Raw genomic sequence first — 17,205 nt, 5'->3', positions numbered from 1 at the left:
AAAACCAGCCAAAAAAGATCAAGAGGAAGAAACTTGAAATGACCTCCACATGTAACACCAGTCCTGTTTGGAGGGTTTTCTAATTGTTACCACTGAAGTGCATCTGTTGTTAATTCCATGAACACCAATACAGCTGAAATTGATTAATGAGGCCCTCAGCTGGTTAACCAACCAGAAAATTATCTGACAGGTTTAAATAGATTCATGCCAGAACCCATAAAAAAGTGTTCCTTTAATTTTTGTGAGCAGTGTATATTAAAGTCCCCCCTACAACAATTTTTTTATTTCCTTAAACGTTCCCAGTGGGGTTTTAAGTAGGACTGTAAAGTTTTTAACAAAAATTCCACATCCTAAATGTCTTAAAAAGCCATTTTTCCTGTTGATCTGAAGCCTTCTTTTCAAAAAACTCCTCCTGCGTGGCTTATGGTGTTGAGCAGTATAATTCAGTCATTTTTTTTCTACTTGTCACCTATAAATGTTGTTGTTCACCTTCTGGCTTATCCCTTTCATGGTCGCCACAGTGATTTGGCAGAGTTTTTATGCCGGATGCCCTTCCTGACACAACCCTGTACTTGAGGGGCACAGGGATCCAGTTAGGCAGCAGCGTCAAGGGTCTTGACTAAGGACCCAATCTGGGTGGAGATCAGTGGACAACTCTGGGATCTAATCCAGGGCTCCTGCGTGTAAACCCTATACTTAGCCCACTGAGCCATCTATCCGCTCATCCATCCATCTTCTTCTTGTCCGCTTCTTCCCTTTCGGGGTCGCGGGGTGCCGGAGCCTAACCCGGCTACTGAAGGGCGAAGGCGGGGTTCACCCTGGACAGGTCGCCAGTCTGTCGCAGGGCCTCAATCACACACCCATTCACACCTAGGGGCAATTTAGAGTCACCAATTAACCTATGAAGCATGTTTTTGGATGGTGGGAGGAAGCCGGAGTCCCCGGTGAAAACCCACGCATGCACGGGGAGAACATGCAAACTCCACACAGAAAGGTCCCAGCCGGGATTTGAACCGGGGCCTTCTCACTGTGAGGCAAGAGCGCTAACCACTGCGCCACCGTGCAGCCCTATCCGCTCACCTGTTACATATAAATACGTACAAAAACATCAACCTAAAATAAAACCTTCCGGTGAAAGTGCAGGCTGTTCACTGTGTACTGGATCCTTCTTCAAAAATAACTTCTTACAAAACTCTAATTCTTTCTCCATCCAGCTGAAAAATGTCTCTTTTTCCGCAAAAAAAATCAAATAATTATTGACGTTGTCAATAATAATAAATCCAATCCATTTTTTCCTCAGAGCAGATTCTTTGGGAAAATAATGAAAGCTAACATCAGTATGGGCTTTCACTGAATTACAATCCTTTACAGCACAGAAGTGGGATGTTATCTTCTCTTCTCCGGCCCCTATGCTATAGGTGGGCTAGCCATCGGAATTCAAACGGAGTTTTTCTTCGACAGTTTGAGTGACAGAGATTTAAAAGGAGAAATACTCGGAAATGCAAACACAAAATGACATCTTATTATATTTGTTCTCTTTCAGAAGAAAAATGCCACACTACATGTTTAAAACTCAACAAACACGATTTTCATTGGAGGGAGACTTTAAAGCTAAAAAAACAAAAAAAAAAGACAAAATCGCTCCAACACAAAAATCCACATTTAGCTCAAAACTGCTAAAATAAAAAAGTCTTCACCTTCCAATCTTAGTCCATAGAGGGTCGGGACAGAGGCAGAGTGGTCCAGATGTTGGGAACGTTTGATCCTCTTTAGTTTAAAATGTGTGTGAAGGAGAATCACCGACCTGATGATCTTGAAGCCTGGCATGATTTGTGGAATCTAAGATCTCCGAGATCTAATGTGAAGTCTGAACATGTAGAGATCTGAAAGTCAGAACTGGGATTCCAAAAGTAGTTCTAATCATTCTGGAGGCGTCTTTTAGCTTCAACACGTAAAAAATTGTCACACTAATCCAGAGGTGATCAAACAAACCCATAAACAATCACTTCAAGCTGTGACCTTCAGACCAGACCTCAACCTGGAGATGTGCCGCAGCTGGAAAAAAATGTTGGGTTAATATCTCAACATGTTGACTGGGGGATGTTTTCTGGTCAAATATTAGCAGACGTGATGGCGGAGCAAACTCTCTTCAGAAAAAATGATCTTTTCAGCTCAGTTGATGATGAAAACTTAATGGAGGAAGTGAGGAATTGTCCAAATCTCTACAATAACTCCATGAGAGAGTACAGAGACATACAGAGAGCGGAAAATTGCTGGATGAAAATCGAGCAAGCTACTGGAAAGTCGGCCAGTGACCTAAAATAAAGATGGAAAAGTCTGAGGGACGTTTTTGCCAGGGAGAAGAAGAAACTGCCGGGGAAAAGTGGTGATGCAGGAGGCTGCAAATTTGCTTGGAAGTATTATGAATTGATATCATTTCTGGAACCTTTCGTCAAGCATTGTTCAACTCGAAGCACCGTACTAAGGTGTTTATTGATGATTTAAAAATAAATAAATATAACAATAAAATAAACTTAATTAAAAAGTGCATCAAAGATTGAGGCGCTTTACTTCTGGGCATGAAAAGAGATAAAAATCCTATTTAGTATATAATTTGTTCTTTAGTTTGCCAAAGGTTATGTATGATTATAAATATGGATACGTTTTACTCTGAAAGGCTTAAGAAAAGGATGTTATACGGCTCTTAATACAAAAATGTAAAATAATTGAACTGCATGCTATATGTGTACATCAATGTGCAGATTAACTCTAACTAAATTGTCATTCATGAGACGATGTGTCGCTTGTAAAGCATAAACACCACTTGGAATTTCATCGCAGTTGTTGTGGTCAATCGCAAGTGAAACTAGACAACCTGAGTATTAACTAGACTGTGCGATTGTGGATGCGACTGATGCGATGGCTGATCGCTTGGAAGTATAAACCAGCCTTCAGGCTCCGGCACCCCCGTGACCCCGAAACGGACAAGCGGCTAAGAAAATGAAAACTGCACTGTTTTAGAAAAAATCTTGAAGCTTCTGTCTTTAAGTAGGAAGAAAACCGCGTAAACGTAGGACAAAACCAGACAATCCCACTAGATCAGCAAATCTACTCAACATAACTCCATGGTTAACTGCTGAGAAAAGGTCCAATGGAACCACAACCGAGCATTTCCCACCGTCAGCCTCACGATACGATGCGATACACGATACATGGCTCACAATATTGATGATATCACGACACTTCGATAATTGGTTGAAATCTCCAATAACTCGCATTATAAATCGAACAACACACATTTTTTAGGAAAATATATCCCCACTTATTTTTTAGATTGAAAACAATCATGATAAACAACCTTTCTGCAACATTGCGGAAATCAGTAATACTATGTCTTTGACAAGCACCGACACCAATTGAATTTGAATGATCTGTAAAATTCACAATAGTAAACATGAACAGCAGTGTCTCTACTTAGTGCAAATATGTTGTAAGCAACAAAACAAAAATAAATAATTGAAGTAGCTGCAAGACACATTGATGAAACGTGCGCCCCCTATCTACCTCTAAAGGATGACAATTTAAACATTTGATCACCTCTTCAAAGAAAATAAAAAATAGATACTTGGTGAGAACCCATCGAGAACAATCGCAGGACTAAATATTGCAATATGTCGATATATTGATGTTTTTGCCCACCCCTAGTCAGCTGCACTTAAATGTAATTAAAAATGCTCGTAAAGCTGTTTCAGTTGAAAGACTTTAGCAAAAGTCCGAATGAAATCTGTCAAAAAGAGAGTGCTTCTCCATGTCTGCAGTAAGCTGCTCTGCAACAATCTTCTCTAGAATATGTTTTAAACTAAAAGGAGTTTGTAGAATGGCTTTTAATATTAGGTAGGGATGATTCCAAGTTTGGCTTTTCTGAGACACATAAATGAGACGTTTATCAGCTGATATGATTGTTTGTTATTAAAAGCATGTAATCATTTATCAGCTGTACGTTTTAAAACCCTGAAATGTTTTCCACCTCTCTGTTTAAGACCTGCTCCAAACGTCTCCCTGCATCTCTTCAGGTGTTGGTGTTGAGGGAGCTGGCCGTCAGTGCACCCACCTTTTTCTTTCAGCAAGTCCAGCCCTTCTTCGACAACATCTTTTATGCAGTTTGGGACCAGAAGCAGGCCATCCGAGAGGGCGCCGTGTCGGCTCTGCGAGCCTGCCTCATCCTCACCACCCAGAGGGAGACCAAAGAAATGCAGAAGCCACAGTGGTACAAAGTGAGTCTTAACAGTTTCCTTCCTCAGAATGAGGGGTGTTTCTGCAGAGCGCCTCAGCCGTGTCCGTGTTGTGTCCAACAGCAAACATTTGAGGAGGCAGAGAAAGGCTTCGATGAGACTTTGGCTAAAGAGAAGGGGATGAATCGTGACGACAGGGTTCATGGGGCTCTCCTGATTCTGAACGAGCTGGTTCGCATCAGCAGCATGGAGGGAGAGGTGAGCCTTTTGTTCTCTGTGGACCAAGTCCACATGTGAAACGTGATGACTCACAGCGCTGTCTCTGTCTAGCGAATGCGTGAGGAGATGGAGGAGATTACCCAGCAGCAGCTGGTCCATGACAAGTACTGCAAGGAGCTGATGGGATTTGGAACCAAGCCCCGCCATATCACTCCCTTCACCAGTTTCCAGTCGGTGCAGCCGCAGCAGTCAAACGCTCTCCTGGGGCTGCTGGGCTACAGCACGCCTCAGGGCTTCCTCAGCTTTGGAGCCGCTCCGGTACCGGCCAAGAGCTCCCTGGTGGAGAGCCGGTACTGCCGTGAGCTGATGGAGGAGAGATTCGATCAGGTACGGCCCTCCAGAGAATGAGGTTCGGTGGATCGATGCCGAGGTGGTGATCTGCTCCACGAATAGAAATCAGTAACTTACAGTCCTTATATTTGATGTCTGCCATGTTTGTTTCCAACAGAAAACATGTTTTAGAAACAGACTTTTTCATTTTTAGTGGAAAAAAACAAAAATCTCTCAAAACTTTGAACATTTTACAGACATGTTCCAGTATGACATCTCTATCATGAGGTCTTATGACATCACAGAATTAATCTACAGATTTTGTTCATATTCTTAATTTCATTCTATGTTTTACTTCCTATTATGTCCAATTATATTTAAAACAAAATCTGTTTTTTTTTCAGAACTTATTTTACTAGACTGAACTTCAGTCTATTTTTTTTCATCCACAAAAAACATTTGAGAGTTTTACTTTCAAAATGAGAACCCTCATCCTTTGAAAAGGTATTTACTTTTGTAGTAGTGTTTTTGAGGGTACACTAAAAATTCTGAATTTGGATCATGGTCATGGATCTACTGGACCTGTAGTAGCAGAACTTTGAGGATGAATAACCGTGGAGAGCATTTTGAGTATTTGTTCTTAAATGATACAAAACACAATGATGTTTAGACTGTTTACTGCTGAAGTTGACAGAAAAAGCCTAGAGAGACATTGTTGTCAAAGTGAAGGCCCAGGGGCCAGATCCGGCCCTCCAGATCATGTTAGTTTATTGTTATTATTGACCCGATGTTATCTTGCTTTCTAACTTGTATAATTTTGACAAAATATATTTTTATGTAGAGTAAAATATTGAAAGTTTTTTAAGGTTTAAGTTGATTTATTCTGGAATAATATTCCTGCTTTTTATTATTCATAATTATGTCAAAAATTGACATTCTGCTAGATTTTTGGACTGTTCTGGCATTTAATAAGACTACTTTGGTCTGTTTTTCATTTTTTAAGGCTTTTTTTAAGTTTAGCTAATTTTTCAGCTACATGCTAGCTGTTTTGGTTAACCTATTTTTTTTTTTTCTTTACGCTAATTTGTCATTTAGCTAATATTTTAGCTGGTTACCAGTTTCAGGGTTTTTAGCTATCAATTTCAGCATCTTCAGCAGCCAAATTCCTCTTACAGCATTCACACTAGCATTATCACAGGTAATGCTATATATCTAGTTCATAATTATGTTAAAAAGTTCTGGTTTTAAAGTTTTGAAAATGTAGTTTTAGAGTTTTCAATAAATGTTTATCCTGTTCGGCCTGTGACCTAAAGTGTGTTTTGGATTTTGGCCCCCTGTGTGATTGAGTTTGACACCCCTGGTTTACAGTGATAAATGCTATTTTTATCTCTTATGTTTGTGGATTCTGACCTTCTGTTGTAAATAAAGGTAGAAATGATAAAGAAATGCAAATCATTTTAATTTGTGTAGATCCTGTAAAAAGACAAACATACAGTTACCATTCAGATGTTCAATATTAATTGTAAGAACCACGGTTAGATCTGTAAACCGCTGGATTCGTGAATCAAATCGGATTTCCACCTAAATAACAATTCACAGCTGAAGTTGCAGGTTCGATTCCAGCTCGGCCTGCTCATGCGTGGAGGACCCCGAAGCCCACACTGACTGAACTCCACTGGCTTGTTCCTCATGTGTGAACGTGTCTTCATGGGGAAATGAGAGTTGTAGCTTTAAGTGTTTCTAGGTTTAATGAAGGTAGGTCTATAAAAAACATTCTGCTTTGTCTGTGAAGGTGTGTCGTTGGGTCCTGAAGTACAAAACCAGTAAAAACCCGCTGATACAGATGACCATCCTCAACCTGCTGCCACGCTTAGCTGCCTTCCAGCCACACAACTTTACAGGTGAGACATCACCTTTTTATGGTTTACATGCACCTGCATGTTCATGCAAAGTTCAGCTGCATCAGGGACTTCAAGAACAAAGGGCTGTTCTCTGGAGCACTGACTGTTGGACCCTGCTTTGATGTGCTCTGCTCTGTTGTGTGAGCAGACCAGTATTTGTCGGACACCATGGGACACCTGCTGGGCTGTCTGAAGAAGGAGAAGGAGAGGACGGCCGCCTTCCAGGCTCTGGGGCTGCTGGTCGTTGCCGTCAGGACGGAAATCCAACCGTACCTGTCGAAGATCCTGGAGATCATCAAGGCGGCGCTGCCACCCAAAGACTTTGCACACAAGTCAGTCATTGAAAACTGTGTTCAGATGTTAGTAGAAAAACAAGATCTGTACTAAGAGGCTGTCTGGATGAGTTGGTGACATGATCTGTTTCTTCTTCATCTAAAGCAAATTGAGATTTAGTTTGAATGGGATCTGATTTGTTTACATGTGTTCTTAAAATACAGGTAATTCAAGTCTTTTGAGGGCCGGTCATTTCTCGACTAAAAACTCATTTGACTGGTGTTCGTGTGTGCAGGAGACAGAAGACCATCCAGGTGGACGCCACGGTCTTCACGTGCATCAGCATGCTTTCAAGAGCCATGGGTCCCAGCATCCAGCCAGACATCAAGGAGCTGCTGGAGCCCATGCTGGCGGTGGGGCTGAGGTAGGGCGGAGGGGACCTTCTGCTCCACGCTCCGTACTTTAACCTTTATGCAGCAGATCTCAGAAACTCTACTTTTATCGTTGCTCATGGTCCCGGCCCAGTCCTGCTCTCACGGCGGTGCTGTACGACCTGAGCCGCCAAATACCTCAGCTCAAAAAGGACATCCAGGACGGTTTGCTGAAGATGCTGTCGCTGGTGCTGATGCACAAGCCGCTCCGGCACCCCGGCATGCCCAAAGGCCTGGCTCACCAGATGGCCTCGCCGAGTCTCACCAACATCCCTGAGGCGGGCGATGTGGGCGGGATCACCCTGGCCCTGCGCACGCTGGGGAGCTTTGAGTTTGAAGGTAAGAACCTGGATAGTTCCTGCAGTACTCTGTTTCAAAAAAACGACTGATGTTAAATATCAGATCTCAGTGTTAAATATTGTTCTTCTTACAGTGGGGATCAAAAGTTTGGGCCCCCCAGGTAAAATGTTCTATTGTGCATAAAGAAGCCAAGGAAAGATTGACAAATCCTCTAAAGCATCAATTTACAGACGAGACATTCTTTGAATATGTTAAAAATAGGTTTTATTTCCATCATTTACCTTTTCAAAATAACAGAAAACTAAATAATAGTGTGTGTAAAAGTTTGGGCTCCTGCAGAGTTTTTTGGAAAAGCTGAGACCTGACAGTTTCATGGATTGTTCAGTCATCATTTGCAAAGACAGGTGATTTCAATCTGAAAGATTTTAAATAATGTGAGTCATGTGACCTTTCTCTACCAATCAGCATCATGGGTTCTAGAAGACTTAAACTGAAAACAGTTGATGCTCACAAAGCAGGAGAAGGCTGTAAGAAGAAAGCAAAGTGTTTTCAGATTCCAGTATCCTCTGTTATTAAGAAATGTCAGTCAACAGGAAGAGTGGAAGTTAAAGCAAAATTTGGAAGATCAAGAAAACTCTCAGACAGAGCAGCTGCAGGATTGGGAGAAAAGCAAGTCCAAACCTGGGTTTGACTGCAGGATCCTCCAGAAAGATCTGCAGACTCTGGAGTTGTGCTGCACTGTTCTACTGTCAAGAGTCATCAGAAGAAAACCTCTTCACAAAACCTCTTCTTCTCAACACAAAATTCATCCTTTAAAGTTCACAATGAGCATAAAAACAAACCTGATGCATTTTGGAGACAAGTTCTGTGGACCGATCCAGTCCAAATGGAACCCACTGAGCAAAGAAAGGGTCCAGAGTTAAATGAACAGAACCTCTGTCCAGCTGTTAAGCATGGGGGGGTGGATCAATCGTACTCTGGGCTTGTTGTGCAGCCAGGATCAGGAAACATTTCACCAGCAGAAGGAAGAATGGATTCCACTAACAAAACTTGATGCCATCTGTGAAAAACATGAAGTTGAAGAGAGGATGGTTTCTCCAAATGGATCCATCCATCCATCCATCTTCTTGACCGCTTCTGCCCTTTCGGGGTCGCGGGGGTGCCGGAGCCTATCCCGGCTACTGATGGGCGAAGGCGGGGTACACCCTGGACAGGTCGCCAGTCTGTCGCAGGGCCTCAATCACACACACATTCACTCTCACATTCACACCTAGGGGCAATTTAGAGTCACCAATTAACCTATGAAGCATGTTTTTGGACGGTGGGAGGAAGCCGGAGTCCCCGGTGAAAACCCACGCATGCACGGGGAGAACATGCAAACTCCACACAGAAAGGTCCCAGCCGGGATTCGAACCGGGGCCTTCTCGCTGTGAGGCAAGAGCGCTAACCACTGCGCCACCGTGCAGCTCTCTCCAAATGGATGATGATCATAAACACACCTCAGAATCCACGCTGGCTTACATTAAGACTGAAGGTTTTGCAGTGACCTTCCCAATCACCTGACCTCAATCAACATGATTGAACATGTATGATAGACCTGAACAGAGCAGAGTGGAACAGACATCTCAGAAGTCTCAGACAACTGGAAGACTTTAGTAAAGAAGAATGGATGAAGATTCCTCAAACTAGAACTGATAGACTCTTGGCTGAATACAAAAAACCTTTAAAGCTGTGATACAAGGTACCAACTCTGCAGGGGCCCAAACTTATGTACACACCATTATTTAGTTTTCTGTTATCTTGAAAGGATAAATGATGGAAATAACGTCTTTTTGACATATTAAAGAACTGTCTCATCTGTAAACTGATACCTTCAGAAGATTTTTCAATCTTTCCTTGGGTTCTTTATGCACAATAACAGAACTTTTTATCTGGGGTGCTCAAACTTTCAATCCTCTGTAAGTGTAGGATTAATAACTATGTAAATATGTCTGTTTATGGCTCAGATATATGATCAGAATATGTGTTTTTATACATGGGAAGAAGCCTGTACAGAACTCCTGTCATTTCATGATTTAATTTTAATAATTTTAGGTCTTATATTTAGGGCAATGATAACAGCAACCATGCAATACATATTATAGTGGAGGAGGGATTAAATACATTTGCTTCTTCCTTTCTGTTTCAAGCATTGACTGTTGAGTTTGTATTCTGAAACATTAAGGAAACCAGAGAGGTACAAGGATGTATACTCTCAGAATCTGATTGTGACTTAGTTTTCCTTTGTTGAATGAATTACTTTTCAATTGAGCAACAATCAATTTTTTGATGTTCTCTTACTTTATTCTTTTAATGATGTCTGAACTTAACCAGTCACTTCCCAAGACAGCAATAAATGTGAATTGTGAAGTTTTGGCTTTTTGATATTCATTTTTACTTAAAAGAAAAATTATGTTAATTACCCTTTATGTTTGTTTTTTATTTCCAAATTAAATTTTGCATTATCTTATTAACAGTAGTAGAATAAAGACTAGAACTTGGACTGTCCGTCTGACTCCGTCTCCTCCAGGACACTCCCTGACCCAGTTCGTTCGCCACTGCGCCGATCACTTTCTGAACAGTGAGCACAAGGAGATCCGGATGGAAGCGGCCCGCACCTGCTCCCGCCTCCTCACGCCCTCCATCAACCTGATCAACGGCCATGTCGTCAGTCAGACCGCTGTGCAGGTGGTTGCAGATGTGCTCAGCAAGCTGCTGGTTGTTGGCATCACCGATCCAGGTAGTACTGATGGAGGATGTCCGGTGTGGCGCCATCAGCCCATAACCACAGGGATAACGACCTCCTCTCGCCGTAGATCCAGATATTCGATACTGTGTCCTCGCCTCGCTGGATGAGCGTTTTGATGCTCACCTGGCCCAGGCAGAGAACCTGCAGGCGCTGTTTGTTGCCCTGAACGACGAGGTGTTCGAGATCAGAGAGCTGGCCATCTGCACCATCGGCCGCCTGAGCAGCATGAATCCTGCCTTCGTCATGCCTTTCCTCCGCAAGATGCTAATCCAGGTATAAGAAGAACCACAGAGTGCTTCCCGCCTCGCCTGAAATGTCCAGCCCTTGATTCACAGAGAAAAACAAAAGTCTAGGAATTAAAAACATTCAAAGTCTGGACAAAAAACACACTCCACAGTCATGAAGTCATGCTTCATCACATTGCTTCTCCCTTTGTTCTTTATGAATTCATTAACTTTCTTTTTTAATTTATTAATTCGGTTATTTTTTTGTCACTTCAAGGATTTTGGACTAATACGAGAGAAATCTTTTTTCTTTTTCATTTGTCCTAAAAAAAATCATAAAACCATTTTGGGAAAATCCCCAAACTTGAAGGTTTTTTGCTGCCAAACGTTTTCTAAGTAGATATTGAAGATCTTAATCTCTATGTTGATTACATTTTAATCTGAGGGATTTTGTGTTCCATAATAAAAAATAATGTTGTTATTAAAATTATTCATTTATTCTGTAAATATGTGCTTTAATTATGAATCATGTCATGAATAGTTTTTCTAAATTCACTTACTGATAAATAAATTAAAGCATGTGTTTTTAAAATGTATAATGTTGTGTCTGCTGCAGCCTTGTATGTAGAGTATTTGCTTGTGTAAAGCAATTTTGAACAAACAGTTTTTATCTGTAACAAATCTCTCCATTTTAAAATTCAAATGTATATATTTTATTCCAAATATTTTAGTTGCTTCTACTTCCTTATTTCTGCAGTTTCAGTTTTTTGCCTGTAGAGGGCAGCAGAGCTGACCTCCCTAACTTCAGAGAAGTGTTTTTGTGAAGCTCAGAGTAAACCAACCTCAGAAATGATGGATTCATGGAACTGTTGCAGATCCTGACCGAGTTGGAGCACAGTGGAGTCGGCAGGAACAAAGAGCAGAGCGCTCGCATGCTGGGTCACCTGGTCTCCAACGCCCCCCGCCTCATTCGCCCATATATGGAGCCCATCCTTAAGGTGAGACTCTGCTGCTTCTCTGCTCTGAAGCTTTATGTTGGAGACAAACTGGGAGCTTCATTTCAATTTCTGCTCTTCTGCTTCCAGGCTCTAATCCTCAAACTTAAAGATCCAGACCCAAACCCAGCCGTGGTGATTAGTGTCCTCGCAACTATTGGAGAGCTGGCTCAAGTGAGAACACGTGTTTTTGGTTGTTTCAATGGGATGATGGCAGGTTTCTACTCATCTTAAATTCACATGAATGGATGTTTTATTTTTCTCCAAAGCAGAGAGCTTCGTCCCTGCCCTCAGATGTTTGCTTCACTTTACTCCGTCCAGGTGTTAGATGATGCAGTTGGAGGCAGGAAGAGGCTGCGTAGCATTCAGAGCTCAGGGAAGTCTCAGGTGGAGTCAGGGCAGGAAGAGGTTGAGGAGCAGGTTTTCTGGAAACGTGCGAGGAAGGAAGGAGATTCAGAGAAGCGTCTCATCTGTCCTGCCCTTCAAAAACAATCATTTTATACTGAATGCAGACGTTTAGGAACATTTTTGCATAATCTTCATATTCTTAACGTCAGACATGATTCCTTAAAGTGCTGTAATCTTTCATCAGTAAAGCTGTTGAATTGTGATTCCACAGGCTTACAGTGATGCAAAAAAGTATTCAGTCAGCCACCAAATGTGCAGGTTCTCCCACTAAAAAAGACAAGAGACCATTGAAATTTTCATCATAGGTACTATGATGAAATTGAACTAAGAGAGACAGAATGAGGGGAAAAATCCAGGAAATCACATTGTCTGATTTTTAAAGAATTTATTAGTAAATTATGGTGGAAAATAAGTATTTGTTCACCCACAAACAAGCCAGATTTCTGTGTCTCACAGACCTGTAACTTCTTCTGGAAGAGGATCCTCTGTCCTCCACTTGTTACCTGTATCAATGGACAGATCTTTATGAAAGACACTGGTCCAAAACCTCAAACAGTCGCACTCCAAACTCCACCAAAGAGCTGTCTCAAGACACCAGAAACAAAACTGTTGACCTTCACCAGGCTGGAAGACTGAATCTGCAGCAGGTAGCAGCTTGATGAGAAGAAATCAACTATTAGGAAATGGAAGACATACAAGACCACTGAGAATCTCCCTCTGGGGCAGATCTCACCCTGTGAGGTCAGAATGATGACAAGAACGATGAGCATAAACCCCAGAACCACACGAGGGACCTTGTGAAAGACCTGCAGAGAGCTGGGATGAATTCATTTATTTTCATTCTAAATTAATGAAGGTAACATAAATTAGTAAGAATAAAAATAAGTAATATGTATCCTTGAAACCTTTAATAGCAAGGCCTCACTGCCCATTTTTACTTGAAAAACAGGAGCAAGCTAAAACAAAATTTCTTCCAATGAAAACAGCAAACTTGGTCCTAATGAGACCTGTAGCTGGTCTTTTGACTTTATCCATTCGCCACTGCCGTTGTCGCTCCATCTTGGCAAGCTAAAATAGGCCACTAAAAGCACCGGAAGTGACAGTTAAGGCTCTTGGGAATTTCTAACATAAAAAAAGCCCAGGGCTGACTTATTTGGGGGATGTTTCAGCCATAACCACAGGCTCAGAAAGTGCTAGCAGAGCCACCCTGAGGCTGAAAGTATATTACAGCCGTAGAGTTTTGGAACACCATAGAGAGTCATTGGGAAACGGGTAAGGAGTTTTAACTAATCACTAGATGGCTTCCGCAGCCTTGAGTTGGCGGGCCGAAAGATAACCTTTGGCAGGCCAAATTTGGCCTGTGGGCCCCACTTTGGGCACCCATGATTTAGAGAATGTCCTATTGTCAGAGGAAACCACAATAGAATTTTTTGCTAAAAACTTAAATGTTTGAAGGAGAAAAAATACTGAATTACATCCAAAGAACACCATACCATCATGGTTTGTGGCTGTTTTTAGCTGGGTTGGTCGCCATGACAACCATCCCAAATACACTGTCCAAGGAGTGGCTTCAGAAGAAGCATTTCAAAGTCCTGGAGTGGTCTAACCATTCTCCAGATCTCAACCCCAAAGAAAATCATTGAAGAGAGTTGAAAGTCTGTGTTACCCAGAGACAGTCCGGAAACATCTCTGCTCTAGAGGAGATCTGATGGAGGAATGAACTAAAACATCACTGCTCTAGAGGAGATCTGATGGAGGAATGGACCAAAATACCAGCAACAGTTTGTCGAAACCTCGTGAAGATTTACAGAAAACATTTGACTGCAGTCATTGTTAACAAAGGGTATGAAACAAAGTATTGAGATGAATTTTAATTATTGACCAAATACTTATTTTCCCCCATAATTTACAAATACATTCTTTAAAAACCAGACAATGTTACTTTCTGGAATTTTTTTTTCATTTTGTCTCTCAAGGTTGAGGTATATCTATGATGAACATTTCAGGCCTCTCTTATTTGTACGTGGGAGAACTTGCACTTTTGGTGGCTCACTAATTACTTTTTTGCCCCATGTATAATGCTGGAACCCCATCACGTTTGTATTTGTCCAGCCTGTTTCTGAGTTGTTGAAAGCTCGGAGATCTCAGACGTTTGATGTTTCTGACCTGTCAGGTGAGCGGCCTGGAGATGAGGAAGTGGATGGACGAGCTTTTTCCCATCATCATGGACATGCTGCAGGACTCCTCCTCGCTGGCTAAGCGGCAGGTTTGTGCAGAAATCAGGTTAATTATCTTTGTTACTGATGGATGTGAACAGTGAGACATCCCTTTGGACTTCCTCAGTGAGTCTGCTTTTCCTCCAGGTGGCGCTGTGGACATTAGGCCAGCAGGTTGCTAGCACGGGCTACGTGGTGGAGCCATACCGTAAATATCCCTCTCTGCTGGAGGTGCTCCTAAATTTCCTCAAGACTGAACAAAACCAGGGGATCAGAAGAGAGGTATGCATGGGGGGGCTGCATCACTCCCTTCTTTTTCTGAACGGTGGAATCCAATCGAAGGAAACCAAATTGTATTTATAAAGCAATTTTCATACAAGAGTTATGCAAAATGCTTAACAGACCTAAAACAATAAAAAAGAGAATTATTAAACACTCAGAATGACCCCCCAACTGCCTTTGCCCCGAGCATAATAAAACATAAAAAAGCAAAAATAAAACTCAACATAGAAATAAAAACTGAAGTGGAAACCTGACTTGGTCCTGATGTAAAGACGTGATATTTTGGGAATCCGTCCATCAACTGACCCACTCACGAGACATCATCATGGGACCCCCCCGTTCCTCCTGTGGAAATCCCATAATAATTTCAAAGCCTCCTTCCAATATCCACAACACGTTTGTTTTGGTTTTGTTTGTGGATTTTGAAATATTTGTTCAACCCTATAAGAAATTTTGGCTCCATTCTTCTTTCTTGTTTTGTTTTGCTAAAAAACACAAATTTATTTTCGTTTCCAGGCTTTATTTGTTTTGTTAGGCAGAATGTTCATATTTGTATATTTTAGAGGATATATTTTATGGAAATCAAAATCTTTTAGGTTATTTATAAGTATAATTTCTTATTTAAAGTAATGTATTATTTCAGTGTTTTTTTCTTTTAATATTTTAATAGTTTATTTCTAGCATATATCATTTTGACAATATATATTTTTACATAGAGTAAAACAGTGAAAGTTATTTAAGTTGATTTATTCTGGAAAAATATTCCTGCCTCTTTTATTCATAGTTATATTAAAAAGTTCTGGTTTTAAAGTTTTAAAATGTAGTTTTAGAGTCTTCAATAAATGTTTATCCTGTTCGGCCCGCGACCTAAGGTGTGTTTTGGATTTTGGCCCCCGCGTTCAATTGAGTTGGACACCCCTCGTATATGAGCAGCTAAACACCGCTGAGAAACACCGTTTGTTGTGGATTTTAGATATTGTTGACTGTTCCCTTTAAAAGCAAATATTTCTTAATTCACCAATTTATTTATTTAACCAGGAATGTCCCGTTGGGATTAAAACCCTCTTTTCCCAGGGAGTCCAAAAGAAAAGCAGCATAAATCATGAACCAACTTGCATATGAGATACAGTTGCAGTGCTTAAGTTTTTTTTTTTCTAAGTCACACTAACAGTGAAAATTAGTTCTGGTTTTGGGATATATCCTGGTACATATCGTATCGTCAGCCTTCTGCCAATACACCCCCTAGTAAATATGCTGTGACCGCCCTTTTGAAACGGACCCCTTCACCTCTGCTGTTTCGGTTCTGGTTCCATGGAAATGACTTTCCACCTGTTAAATTCTTCTGGTTTCCAGTACGGTTCTGGGCCGGTTCCTGCAGAAGCGCCTCTGCTGGTTTCTAACCAGGAAAAGCCACAGGATTCTAGAGACTCTTTCAGACAAAACAAATTTAGACAATGAAATTTTTTAGTTATTCAACATTTTCAGCTCAGACAAATGAATCTATCTGATCAGATTTGTCAGGAAGTCCAGCGATTGTTTTCATGGTTGAACTACAGTATTAAGGGTATGTTTTTTCTTTGTTCCTCTTGCATCATGCAGACTTAAGTTAGTAATAAATCTTTCTCATCTCTGTCACGTCACATTTCCTGCTGACCCTCCACCAGGCTATCCGGGTCCTGGGTCTCCTCGGAGCTCTGGACCCTTACAAGCACAAGGTGAACATCGGCATGATCGACCAATCCCGAGACGCTTCGGCCGTCAGCCTGTCAGAGTCCAAGTCCAGCCAGGACTCAGGTAGGCCTCCGAGTGCTGCTGCTACTCTTTCACCGAGATCCTCTCTGTCCATTATATCCACTTTTTATTTGTATTCCTGGAATTTACAACAGTATCAAGTTTTTACTGCAACATCTGGAAACTTTTGAGATGATCTTGAGACGTATTTAAACCTGCCTGGGACGTGTGACCCGAGAGCGCCGCTGAGCGTCTGTGTTTGCTTTGGACGCCGTCTGTTCGTCACAGTGGCTTTGACATCTCCAAGAAAACCAGTCAGGTCTTTGAAGACGCATCATTTCAGGAGGAAAGGATCGCTGGTGGAGATCCATGCAGACTCCGCGCTTGTTGAGCTGGTTTACAGATCTGACGGTTTGTGAGCTGAAGTGAACCGTGGATCCTTTGGTGCTTCATTAGATGAGCAGCAGTGACACCTTTAACCCCCCCACCTTTAATAAACCGCCTGATCTGATGATGGGCTCTCCTCATTCATTTATAATCAAATGTCTTCACAGCAGCGTTGTGGCTGCAAATGAAAACAGCAGCCGTTCAATTATAGTCTGAGCCTCTTTAGCATAAATGCTGCTGTTACGTCCCACCAGAGGAGAGAGGTCTCAGCGTGACCTGATCTCCACCAAGGAGACTGGAGGTTTCACTCATCTGCTTTAGTGAATGAATGGAAAAAGATGGAATATTTGAATGAAAACTTTTATGAAATGACTGCTTTCATATGATTCTCCTGGTTAAAATACTCAGTTTTATTCCTATGAGACTGAGTGTACAAACATCTGCGGGACGGTGGATTTGCCATTTATCAAGTTTCTTTTAAAAATAAA

At 41.5% G+C, this 17,205-nt stretch overlaps 1 protein-coding gene across 2 annotated transcripts in view; it reads left to right on the top strand.

The window, feature by feature from the left end:
- The window catches only part of mtor (mechanistic target of rapamycin kinase), an 82,784-nt gene that overhangs the window by 2,797 nt on the left and 62,782 nt on the right, over window positions 1-17,205 (top strand). The window contains exons 5-19 of one of the 2 annotated variants that reach the window (XM_024292198.2): window positions 4,074-4,274; window positions 4,356-4,490; window positions 4,563-4,838; window positions 6,574-6,682; window positions 6,831-7,014; window positions 7,251-7,379; window positions 7,481-7,725; window positions 10,256-10,465; window positions 10,542-10,747; window positions 11,574-11,696; window positions 11,784-11,867; window positions 12,015-12,080; window positions 14,275-14,367; window positions 14,465-14,599; window positions 16,264-16,393. In XM_024292198.2, coding sequence (XP_024147966.1) covers window positions 4,074-4,274; window positions 4,356-4,490; window positions 4,563-4,838; window positions 6,574-6,682; window positions 6,831-7,014; window positions 7,251-7,379; window positions 7,481-7,725; window positions 10,256-10,465; window positions 10,542-10,747; window positions 11,574-11,696; window positions 11,784-11,867; window positions 12,015-12,080; window positions 14,275-14,367; window positions 14,465-14,599; window positions 16,264-16,393 — 2,326 coding nt within the window. The remainder of the gene's footprint in view (window positions 1-4,073; window positions 4,275-4,355; window positions 4,491-4,562; window positions 4,839-6,573; window positions 6,683-6,830; window positions 7,015-7,250; window positions 7,380-7,480; window positions 7,726-10,255; window positions 10,466-10,541; window positions 10,748-11,573; window positions 11,697-11,783; window positions 11,868-12,014; window positions 12,081-14,274; window positions 14,368-14,464; window positions 14,600-16,263; window positions 16,394-17,205) is intronic. The other variant, XM_024292199.1, reaches the window with a different exon arrangement.

This window comes from Oryzias melastigma, linkage group LG7, assembly GCF_002922805.2.
Source record: "Oryzias melastigma strain HK-1 linkage group LG7, ASM292280v2, whole genome shotgun sequence".
Classification (NCBI taxonomy): domain Eukaryota; kingdom Metazoa; phylum Chordata; class Actinopteri; order Beloniformes; family Adrianichthyidae; genus Oryzias; species Oryzias melastigma.
Note: the sequence above shows the minus strand (reverse complement) of the source record. Positions and strands in the feature narration are given on the sequence as shown.